Below are 12,046 nucleotides of genomic sequence, written 5' to 3'. Positions count from 1 at the left end.
TGCACACAATGATATGGGCCACGGGTCATTCGAGATTATTGAATGCGCATCGAAGGCGTATGAACACGCAGCGAGACGGGCGCACGACTAATACTGAACTGTCTTAAAATTGAGGTACAGACCATGTGACATTTGTTTACAAAATTGGATGTTGTGATCACATGATGCCATCTTTCAGCAAACGGTTCTCTTCTGCACTGCATGTATATCTCTTGAAGAGTGAGTGGTTTTAAAATGTTGTCATATACTGTTTAACGCGGGCCAAATAACATGAAAAAGATGCTTAAATGTTTGGGTTGCCCGGCAGTTGCCTGTTGGTATGACGTCACAGGGCTCATGGTCTATACAGGGTGGCCCCCAAAAAAACAGAATGGCGTACTTCCGCTACCCTGAGACGCAAACAACCTATACCAATGCATGGGGAATTCTGTTACAAGAAAAATGGGAAAGATTTCCATGTACGAAATTCACTCAACACTCTGTGTACAAACCCTATGAGAGTGGACAGAAAAATCCCAAGTGTTTTCCAAGAAAATGCTTGTATTTTCTCAATGCTCAAATTGACTTTGATGACATGAAATTGCTATCTGGGGGCTTGTTAGTCAATACAGAGGAAAATTAGTGAACTTCGCATATGGTAATCTTGCCGAAAAATGATACCAAGATCGTCCGATTCGGTCCAGTAGTTTTTGTTCTATAGCCTATTTTGTGAAGCAAGGTTGGGAGTCATTTTGTCCCAATGAATTACTAGGTCATTAGAAAGAGGTATTAATTGTTAAGTAATAATACCCACATGATCAGTTATACATGTATGCTTCCCAAAATAGGCTCTGCTGCAAAAACTACTGGACCGAATCGGGAGATCTTGGTATCATATTTCTTCGAAAAAGATTCTCCATCCATTGGTATGGGTGGTTTGATTCCAAAGGTAGTGGAAGTATGCACATCCGTTTTTTTTGTGGGCCACCCTGTATATCAGTACACTTTGCAGACTTGGAAAAGGACTCAATTATAATATTGGTAAAGAGTGAGAAAAAAAAAGGATGCCATGTCTAAATTTTGCACTAGGAGATTACAGCACTGTTTGTCTTTTTTTGCAGTTGCCCGAGTCAACTGGCCCGTGTCGCTGTCTGTGCCCAGGTAAAGACAAGGACATCTATGTAGGGACAACCCGTAATGCCATTCTGCACGGAGACATGGAGGGCGAAACCTTCACCCCTGACGTTGTGGTAAGGCCTTCCAGGGCAGTTCCTTCTCTTTCAACTTTCTTTCAACTTTCTTTCATGCTTCTTTGCTTTTCTCATACACATGAAAAACAGTTTGGTATTGATGGACCGCCATAAGAAAGAAAAGGGAGGCAAATTGTTTTTAAGTATTTATTTTACAGTATGGGATAATGTTGGGACACAAACAGCTTCTGAAATTAGACAAAGTATTAAGAGGGGATAGGAACAAGTCGGTGGAGTGTCATGGCCTAGCGGTTAAGAACACCGGACTCGTGCTCTGGTGTTTCAGAGGCAACAGTGGCATGGGTTCGAGCCCGCGGGTGGACACTTGTGCCCTTGAGCAAGGCACTTAACCATTATTGCTTCGTCCTTCGGATGGGACGTAAAGCCGTAGGTCCCGTGTGTTGTGTAATCCAATGCACGTAAAAGAACCCAGTGACACTTATCGCGAAGAGAAGGGGCCTGCCCCGGTGTTTCTGGTCTCCTGTATAAACTCCCACGCGGAGTATTTAGGAGATGAACCAACCAAGAAGACGACCAAGAAGAATGATGATTATGCAAATAAGAGCCTGCTTTATGGCGGGCCAAACAAAAAAAAGTAAATTTGTGCTGGACCCGAAGGGCCAGCCTGTCGTCTTCTGACTGAGTCCCAAAAGATTTTTTGGGTCTAGCTCGACAAGGCATACCACATTTTGTTTTCAGTAGAACTTTCGGACTACCAGGCACTGGTATCAGGCGTATACTGTGAAATGAATATACTAAACATTTGTCTGAATGTAGTTTTGTGTAGTTTGAGCTTCAATTATGGCTGCCATGACTGGAAACAACTCGAGAACTAACTTGGTGATCAAGAAATAAATAACCAACATGCAGATGATGTCTCCATCAGGTGCCATTGCAAGTCGATGCGTCAGCCGTACTCAAACTTTTTAATCAATCACCCTTGGTGTTATCTCAGATGATTCACTTGCGCCATGAAAGTGCAGATTTGAATGTTTTGAACTTGATATGACTTTCTCTATAATATTCCAAACCAGTCTGAAGGGTCGTACCAACCCTCCCCCCTCCCATATGTTTAGCTTGTTCCTCTTTGCTCTCACCTAGCCGTTCCTCTTTCCCTTCTGCAGGCCCATACCGACGAGTGTTGGGGTCTGGCCGTGCACCCCAATCAGAGCTTGTTCCTGACTTGTGCCTATGACAAGCACGTTATCATGTGGGATGCAGAGCAGCATCGCCCACTCTGGATGAAGACCATGGAGGAGGTAATTCAAAACAAACCCTTTATTGTTCTTATTCTCAGCAGAATTTGGTGGGTCATTATAACCCTAACCCCCTAGGCCCTCTGGCTACGATGCAACCTCAATCCTGCAAAATCTTCCAATTGCAACCAAGAAAAATTGGATTCAGCCTCAATCCTCCAAAATCATCCATTATTTCTTGAATTAAGTCTGTGGAGGGTGACCACTGCCTCAATCCTCCAAAATCCTCTGCCAATCACTTCTAGGGTTTGAGGCAGTGCGAATGGCGTTTAGAAGCAGTGCGGATGAAATACGAGAAAAAACACAGGGCTGACTTATGCATGGCTGAACATAACCAATGCAGGATCTACTGGCTTGACATAATGCATCCTCCACAAAAAAGCGATACATCTTTGCCATTCATCCTCAATCCTCTAAAATCATCCAAAACTGGCAGGAGGATTTTTGAGGATTGAGGAGGGTTTGGGGAAAAGGCACATAGAATCATTTGCATTTATCCTAAAAGTAAACTAGCCAATTATTATCAAAAAGCTTATTTGGATTTGGATCGTACTGGTACTAAACGCCCCATGAAATTATTCCGTCTTGCTTGCTGTCATTTAGAAGAAACCAAGAAATGTAGGTATCAGTCACTTGACTGATTTTGATACAAATAAACAGTAATATAGACGAAATTGTGTTTCCTGATGAAAAAGTTGTGCGTGGTTTTTTCAATGTTTGCTCAAAAATTGTCTAATATCCACTGGGCTGAAAGTTCAACAGGTTATGTTTTGAAAATTCTTCTTTGGATTTTGATTATTGAAAACGAACAAATATTTGAAAGGCAAATTATCCTATACGCCTTTACAGAAGGGGCATGCACACATGTAGTAGCTTTTTGGCATGTGGCGGACACAATGGGTAGGGGGCTACTTGGATTTGTAAAAGCTATTTTACCCTAAAAACTAAATTTAATTTATATCACCCCGCCGCTAAATTCCATCTTCTAAAAGCTATTGTATTGACCCAAATATCCCAATAGGACGTGATACATTTTTTCCAATGCTGCCATAAAGGATGAAACATAATGTTACATATTCAAATTGACAATACATGTTCATGGATATATTTACAATTGATATAATAGTGAACATTAACTAAATGCCAATATCTAGGTCGGGGGTGAAGCATCAGCTTTTGTTCCCCAGCCTATAGACAGACAGACAAGTGACAGACGTACATGGAAAGACAGAGCACAGACACTGGTGTAAGACAGTAATCAAGGCCGTTATTATCCTTATCACATAGCTTTAGTATGCAATTAATAATTGACTTTTTAGTTTTCTAGCCAAAAAAATGAGTGGGTGATGATTTTTATAGGAGTCATCCAGACTAATCCAATATGTGACCTGTTCTGTCAAAAGCAGACGCTTCTGGGCAGACGTTGAAATTGAGATAGGCCCAAAAAAAACGATGTGGGGTGATTTTTTTCGATTTTCTAATTTTTGCATATTTGTAATTCTGAACATGTCTAAAATATAATATAAAAGTTTGAAACCCTAATTTAAACTCTAAATATAGTATTTTTGATGATTTGTTGAGGTATATCAGTTAAAGTAATGTCTGTTCTGTGACATTCGTGGCCATTTTCTCCGTTTTCTACTTTTCAACACAATGAACTTCAAAAAAGCATAACTTTGCCCAGGAATTACAGGTTTTAACATAAGCAAAATTCTCATTTACGACCTTATGCCCAGAAAAGTCTGATTTTGACAGAACAGGTCACATATAGAGTGCCACGTTGGACAACACTATTTTTGGACAATGAAGTTCTATTAAAATTAACATAAAGATTTGTCCTTGTAGCCCTGCGGGTATTAAAGGAAGGTTTGATGTACATGTAAAATAGTGGAGAGAACCGGATGGTAAAAGGAAACACAATGGCCTAAAACATTGCGTTTTAGAAATAAACTCAGCGTTGCATTGGATTTCAGTATCCACACACACCCAAATCATTGTCTTGATATTGCTGCCCTGATGTAGGATCCCTGCCAGTCGGCCTGCTTCCATCCCAACGGTGGAGTGGTTGCCCTTGGTATGAAGACAGGACGTTGGATGGTGTTAGATGCCCAGAACCAGGATCTGGTGACCGTCCACACTGATGGTAACGAGCAGCATGACATCGTCAGGTACTCACCAGGTAAGGCTAACTCTCGTTATCGAATAGAACAGGCATGCAACTTTTCCTCGGATCAGCTGATTTCCTCTTTTTTTTATGTGTGCATGTCTTCACATGTGTGCAATTGACAATAGAAAAACACTGTACAAAGTCTTGGAAAGATTTGAGTTTCCTCTTTTTTTGTGACTTTCCAGTTGCATGCCTGATAGAACTTAGCAAAATCTGCAAAATTTAGCTGAGTACCAATCACAAGCAATTTAAATCCCATGGCATGGGGTCGTTCACCTGTTATCAGTAAGCAAATGGGCAATTCCACACTAATGGGCCAATTAGATACGTTTATGGATGTCGCAAAAGAATAATAGATGAGCTAGTGTTTCTTATAGTTTTGTCCTATACCTTGCTAAGTTGATGACTAGGACAAGAAAATGCAAGTATGAAATCTTTTTTTCTTGAGAAAATAACGGGACTTTTTTGTGTGTTATACGTATGTGACAAGGACAGACACCCTGCAAGGAAAAGGGTGCTTAGGCCAAATTCACTTTCTAATAGGCACTTTCAACCCATTTACATTGCTATCTAGCTAAAATCTAACAGTTTTAACACTGGCTTCAAATTGATGATGTGATAAGGTTTACGAAGGAACCGGGACAGATATTTTGTGAAGAATGTCCAGTCTGTTCGTACGTATAAATCCTGATTATAAAATATCAAATACTTCTTCACATTGACGCTGAGTTTTTTAGGTTTTGACTGACAGCATTCTTCATTTTTATCTAAAATGTCTGTCCTTCTTTAACACTTTCAACATTAACGACTTTTAAAAATAATATCCACCATACTTCTAAAATACAATACCAAATATATCCTTTGCAGGTGAGGATATTTGTTCAAAGCTTGCAATGTTTACAGCCAAAATTGAGAGACCAAGATTCTAGTTTTATTATCAAAGTGTTTCTTATAGTTCTTCTCTTAAAGGTCTTCTCAAATGTCACACTTTTGGGCCCATTATAAGTGGATTGCCCATATATTCTGTGCTTACCAGTCTTATTAAGTGTAGCAGCTACAGGCTAAAGCATAGTACACGTCAGTGTCGTAGTCAAGTCTATCACAAGTCCAGTCGCAAGCAACAGGGGCTGAACAATAACAAAGCAATGCCTTTGTCAAAGTTCACTTGAATAACTTGTGACTTGAATTGGGACTTGGTGTCTTGTGATAGACTTGTCAGGACTTGCAGGGACTTGTGACGGACTCGTCTACAACACTGGAAATGTGTGTAAATTCTCTACCCTAGGCATTTGGTCCCTTGCTCGGGATGTCATTAGTCAGTTCTTGGATCTGAGATATCCTTGTACCTACGGTAACACGTTGAATCATTTTATATCCGGAACCTTGGATATTACAATGAGATGCTGATCAGTCTGGTGCCTTGAACCGTCTTCAGTATTTTTGTGTGTGTAGTATCTAGGGGACAAGACTGGAGTAATTCGGTTTCAGAAAAACCATTTTGTGTCAAAATGTGGTAATCACAACCATCCAACAGCTGCTTTTTCACTTCAAATGATATTAAATGGACAAGGGAGAATTATTTGTCCGACAAACTGGAGTGTGATGCATAATATTCCTTCAAAACATGGAGTATGCATTTTTAAAGTTAAATCACATGATGCAATATCCTAACTTGTTATCATGGTAACAAATTGGAATATGGGAAAGCTAGTTACCCTCGGGGTCTACTATTAAGAGTGAGGTGAAATGAAGTAAACTTTGGGCATGAGGTTGAGTTGTGCGTATACGTGTACTCAATGAAGGAGTGATCTGGAGGTCAGCTGAATCGATAGTATGGTGCTGTCATTGGTCAGTTATTCTTCAAAACAATTGGGTTTTTTTTTTCTTACCAGATGAACATCACCTATCCTACTTTCTAGCAGTTCATAACTTTTTCTTTATTCCACTTCCAGATGGGAACTATCTGGCAGTTGCCTCCCATGACAACTACATCTACATCTACGCAGTGACTGAGGAAGGACGCAAGTACAGCAAAGTTGGCAGATGCTCAGTAAGTGCTCCTCTCAGTAAGCTTTGTAACATCCAGGGATTACTGTTAAAGTTATAGTCCATCATTTGTAATTTGTGCATTTTGTTCGTTTGAAGCAACAAAAGTGCTCAAAATCTAAAGAAGGGTACTGAACAACTAACCTGATGAAGTTTCAGCTCAGCTTCAGCTGTATATTCTGAGAAAAAACAGCATTCTAGGATCTCAATTTCAAATCAAAAGTTGCTGAATCATGTTTTGAATTGCGCCTGAATTCAGCGTCCGAGACACGTTCTCGCTGAACCGAATGCAGCTACGGGATGTCGCGCACTGATCTGATGAATTATAGCAACAGGGGGTGCGTGTGCGTCGTGCCAATGCTTGCGAGCGCTTCGCCGAATAACAAAACGAACTACAAATTTAAATTTTCCTACGGTGCGTCTTAAGAAGCACCGTTGGAAAGGCCTTCTTTCGTTGATTACTTCAAAATGATAGCTTGCCAGAAAGAATAATTTCACAGGGAGTTTAGTCCCCTTACTATCTTTCAACCATGTATGTTTTTCAACAATAATTGCCAGCTACTTTTTGAATAGCTGCAAATGATGGACTATAGCTTTAAGGGTCTGTAAGCCTGTAAGCAGAGAATCTTTGTAACTGGAGTAGAAAATGCTGCACTAATGGTAGCCATTGTTTACAGGTTAGCGTGGAATTTTGGTATTCTGGATTTATGTGCTTACAGAGTTTGCACAGAATGTCTGTGCCAGTATTCAGGCATGAGGTTTTTTAAGTCTTTTGTCTGAAATCAGACTTTGTGAATGTGAGATAAAGGCATTGTCAGTATAGACAAATCTGACGGCAGCCATTTTCTGCGGTGGCATCAGGCTGGCGCCAGTCACGCTCGGATAGTACACACGCACTCCGGGCCTCTTCGACCAATGAGAATACCAAAATGCGCGCGTCTTTAAGAACGCGTGCAGCATGTGCGAGAGCGTGACACCACCGCAGTAAAAGCTTCTAATTCTGGTTGCCGGATTCCACTATAGGAAAAATGCATCTGTCAGACCTTGCATCTAATTTTCAGACATGTTTTTACCCCTCAGCCGAGAGGCTCGAGGGGTATTGTCATCGCCTAGGGCGTCCGTCCGTCCGGATGTATGTGTGTCCGTCCGTCCGGGCAGCTTAGTTTCCGGATGATAACTTGAGTTAGAAATGTTGTTTGGGGTTGTAACTTCGGTAGGGGGTTGCCCTTGGGAGTAGGCAAGTTGGGATTGGTTTTGAGGTCAAAAGGTCAAAGGTCAAGGTCACCGTGGTGAGTTAAATGTAAATGGTTTCCGGATGATAACTTGAGTTAGAAATGAGATTTTGGTGTCTAACTTTGGAAGAGGGTTGCCCTTGGGAGTAGGCAAGTTGGGATTGGTTTTGGGGTCAAAAGGTCAAAGGTCAAGGTCAGCATGGTGAGATAAAGGTAAATGGTTTCCGGATGATAACTTGAGTTAGAAATGAGATTTTGGTGTCTAACTTTGATAGGGGGTTGCCCTTGGGAGTAGGCAAGTTGGGATTGGTTTTGGGGTCAAAAGGTCAAGGTCAGCATGGTGAGATAAAGGTAAATGGTTTCCGGATGATAACTTGAGTTAGAAATGAGATTTTGGTGTCTAACTTTGATAGGGGGTTGCCCTTGGGAGTAGGCAAGTTGGGATTGGTTTTGGGGTCAAAAGGTCAAAGGTCAAGGTCACCGTGGTGAGTTCAATGTAAATGGTTTCAGGATGATAACTTGAGTTAGAAATGAGATTTTGGTGTCTAACTTTGGTAGAGGGTTGCCCTTTGGAGTAGGCAAGTTGGGATTGGTTTTCGGGTCAAAAGGTCAAAGGTCAAGGTCACCGTGGTGAGTTAAATGTAAATGGTTTCCGGATGATAACTTGAGTTAGAAATGAGATTTTGGTGTCTAACTTTGGTAGAGGGTTGCCCTTGGGAGTAGGCAAGTTGGGATTGGTTTTGGGGTCAAAAGGTCAACGGTCAAGGTCACCATTGTGAGTTAAAGGTAAATGGTTTCCGGATGATAACTTGAGTTAGAAATGCGATTTTGGTGTCTAACTTTGGAAGAGGGTTCCCCTTGGGAGAAGGCAAGTTGGGATTGGTTTTGGGGTCAAAAGGTCAAAGGTCAAGGTCAGCATGGTGAGTTAAAGGTAAATGGTTTCCGGATGATAACTTGAGTTAGAAATGAGATTTTGGTGTCTGACTGAGGTAGGGGTTTGCCCTTGGGTACAGGCAAGTTGGGATTGGTTTTGGGGTCAAAAGGTCAAAGGTCAAGGTCACCGTGGTGAGTTCAATGTAAATGGTTCCGAATGATAACTTGAGTTAGAAATGAAATGTTGGTGTCTAACTTCGGTAGGGGGTTTCCCATTGGTACAGGCATGTTGGGACTGGTTCTGGGGTCAAAGGCCAAAGGTCAAGGTCACCACGTTGAGTTAAAGGTTAATGGTTTCCGGATGATAACTTGACTCTGGCTGAGGGGTTTCAACAGCAACGCTGTTATTTTTTAAATTGACAATATCATCCCTATAGTATCGTAAGCACATAATGGTGATTGTAGGACATAACATTTTGAGTCATGCAATTGGTCCCTGAAGATGGTAGTCTGCAGATAGCGTTTTGGGTAGACCTTTTTTGCTAGATTATTGGAATCAGCCAATTGTCCTCAGACTGACTGAATCACTGACTGAGACAACCAGTAACAATCATGACCCAAACTGAGACTTGCAGGCCAAACCGAGTTGTTTGTATACTGGGATTGAACAGGTTATTGGACAAACCTTTTTATTAATTAAATTAAAGAGTGCAGCCAGATGCACATTGACATCAAATGTTGCCAGGTATGTACTCCCTAAACCGTTGAAAAAGGGAGAGATGGGGGAGACCACTGGATGGACATTCCAATGCACATATGTCACCTCATGAGGCTCAAGCAAGGACACCATTGGTGTGTGAGCACTCGCAAGCACATAAGCCATATGTCGTTTGTGCTGTACAAATGCAGATCAGTACGCGCATGCCGTGTGTCTCCCACTGGAGCCTTTAAAAAATGGTTAGAAAAGCGTCATCTACTGTCCGTGCACGTTGTCCGTTACCGTTTAACGCTTTGCTTCCCACCCTCAGGGTCACTCCAGCTTTGTAACCCACATAGACTGGTCAGCCGACTCCAACTACCTGGTCTCCAACTCGGGCGATTATGAGATCCTGTACTGGAAGGCTGAGAACTGCCGTCAGATCCCCTCAGCTACCAGCATGCGGGACACCGAGTGGGCTACCTTCACCTGTGTCTTTGGTTTCCCTGTCTGTGGTAAGAGAATAAAAAGCAATCAGCGGCAGAAATACAAAGTTGCCAACAGTGCTATCTCTTTTTATTTATCTTGTTTTTTTCAAAGAAATCACAAAGGAAACTGACAAGGTGCTTTATATTAATTGTGTTCAAAGTTGAACAAACATATTGACTGGAGCAGGGTGTGAACCCGCGACCTCCGGATTGCCGTTCCGGTGCTCTACCAACTGAGGTATCAAGCCCCATGTCGGCGGTTCCTAAATTTTGTCAGTGTTCAAGGGGTGCTAGTGAGAAGCCATAAACCTGTATACGCCATGTGTCCAGGAATCGCGCCCAAATTCAAGATGCTAGCAAGAGCAGCAATGCTGCAAAAATGGGAAATATCTTGAAATAAAATGGCCTTCCATCTCAGATGACTTTGGTCCAAATCTAGCCCATTTCACCATGTGGATTTGGGGAGGGGTGTTTGCTAAGCACCAGTATGGAATGTTAGAAATTTTTAGCATTAAGACTGGAATTGAACTTCAACACTGCTTCTAAATCACGCCATTTAGTTAAAGGGAATATACATCATTTGCTTTTGCTGAAATTTTCAGAAATGGATGGAATTGGGGGGTTGGAAATATATAGCAAATATAGTTACACTGACTTTTTTGAGGTTTTGGGTTCGAAAATGCTATAAAAACCAAGAAAAGCAATCATTTTCCTGTAGTCTGGTTCCCTGACTCCATTTAAGAAGAAACAGAGCAGTTTACATACATTGGGGAATTGTAAGGTCAGGGAACCAGTCTAGCTGGCTTGTACCCGTTCATAGGTGTGTAATCGATTGCAAACAAGTGCGATGGTCAATTGGGGCCAGTATTTGAAAAAAAGCCAGTTTTTTTCAATGCTGGTCGGCCGACCAGCGTTGGAAATTCATACAAAGATACCACTTTTCTTGAAAATGACAGCACACCAGGTGCCATGATTTTACAGGATGCTTTACACTGTCATTCACTTACAGTCCAGCAAGGTATTTCAAAATGATTTGGTAGTTTTATTTTTTGATGTTTGCAAATGTTGTATTTTCCCTTTAAGTTTTATTTTAAGCCCAGATTGATTTTAAAAAGACGCTATTTATTAATTAATTAATTAATTTTTTTTGGCAGGTATTTGGCAGGAGGGCAGTGATGGGACTGACATCAATTCTGCCTGTCGCTCTCATTCCGGTGCAATCCTAGCTACGGGTGATGACTTTGGCAAGATTAACCTCTTCAGCTACCCGGTCACCCAGCCCAAGGTACAGCCAAGGAATCAAACGGATGGGAACTTCCGGGGAAATCAGATAACCGTTATCCCGTTTGAAAAAAATTAAGAGGATTTTGAAATCTCAGATTTCTCCCACCACTAAAATAGAGTGTTATGGACTAACGATTAGAGTGTCCCACTCTGGTGTTGAAACCTTAATGGGAATAATGGTGTTTGTGTTCCTGGGCAAGACACTTTACTGGAGTTGCCTCTCTCCACCCAGGAGAACAGTTTGCACTGATCCCAAACAGTTACTTAACACTGATCTTAAAGCCTGATGAACAGGGGTAATAATTGTGAAGTGCTTCGGGACATTTGTATGAAGTGCTATTAAGCACCGAATTATTTGTAATTGTTTAAAGGGAATAGACAACATTTGCAAACATCGAAAAATAAAACTATTAAGTTTTTACGAAATACCGTACTAGGATGTTGGTAAATGACAGTCTTAAAGCATCCTGTAAAAGTATGGCACCTGGTGTGAAGTCATTTTCAAGAAAATTGTATTTTTGTATACATTTCCAACGGTGTTCGGCCGACCACCGTTGGAAAAACCAAACTATTTTTCAACTACTGCTCCAAGTTTACACTTTTTTCAGTCCAAATTTTGTTTGCTATTGGTTACATGTTCATGAACGGGTGCAGGCCAGCTGGACTGGTTCCCTAACCTTACAATTTTCCGGCATCTATAAATTGATCGATTTTATCTTTAGTGGAGTCAAGGAACCAGACTCCTGGAACATTTTTGTTTTTCTTGGTTTTTCC

General features: G+C 41.3%; 1 protein-coding gene across 5 annotated transcripts in view; it reads left to right on the top strand.

The window, feature by feature from the left end:
* Nucleotides 1-12,046, top strand: part of LOC119740276 (77 kDa echinoderm microtubule-associated protein-like) — a 74,254-nt gene that overhangs the window by 58,514 nt on the left and 3,694 nt on the right. For all 5 annotated transcript variants that reach the window (XM_038215539.1, XM_038215538.1, XM_038215537.1 and 2 more), the window contains 6 exons: nt 1,101-1,229; nt 2,354-2,488; nt 4,508-4,664; nt 6,605-6,702; nt 9,832-10,015; nt 11,143-11,273. In XM_038215539.1, the coding sequence (XP_038071467.1) occupies nt 1,101-1,229; nt 2,354-2,488; nt 4,508-4,664; nt 6,605-6,702; nt 9,832-10,015; nt 11,143-11,273 (834 nt within the window). The remainder of the gene's footprint in view (nt 1-1,100; nt 1,230-2,353; nt 2,489-4,507; nt 4,665-6,604; nt 6,703-9,831; nt 10,016-11,142; nt 11,274-12,046) is intronic.

Source organism: Patiria miniata, unplaced genomic scaffold, assembly GCF_015706575.1.
Source record: "Patiria miniata isolate m_02_andy unplaced genomic scaffold, ASM1570657v1 HiC_scaffold_5, whole genome shotgun sequence".
Classification (NCBI taxonomy): Eukaryota; Metazoa; Echinodermata; class Asteroidea; order Valvatida; family Asterinidae; genus Patiria; species Patiria miniata.
Note: the sequence above shows the minus strand (reverse complement) of the source record. Positions and strands in the feature narration are given on the sequence as shown.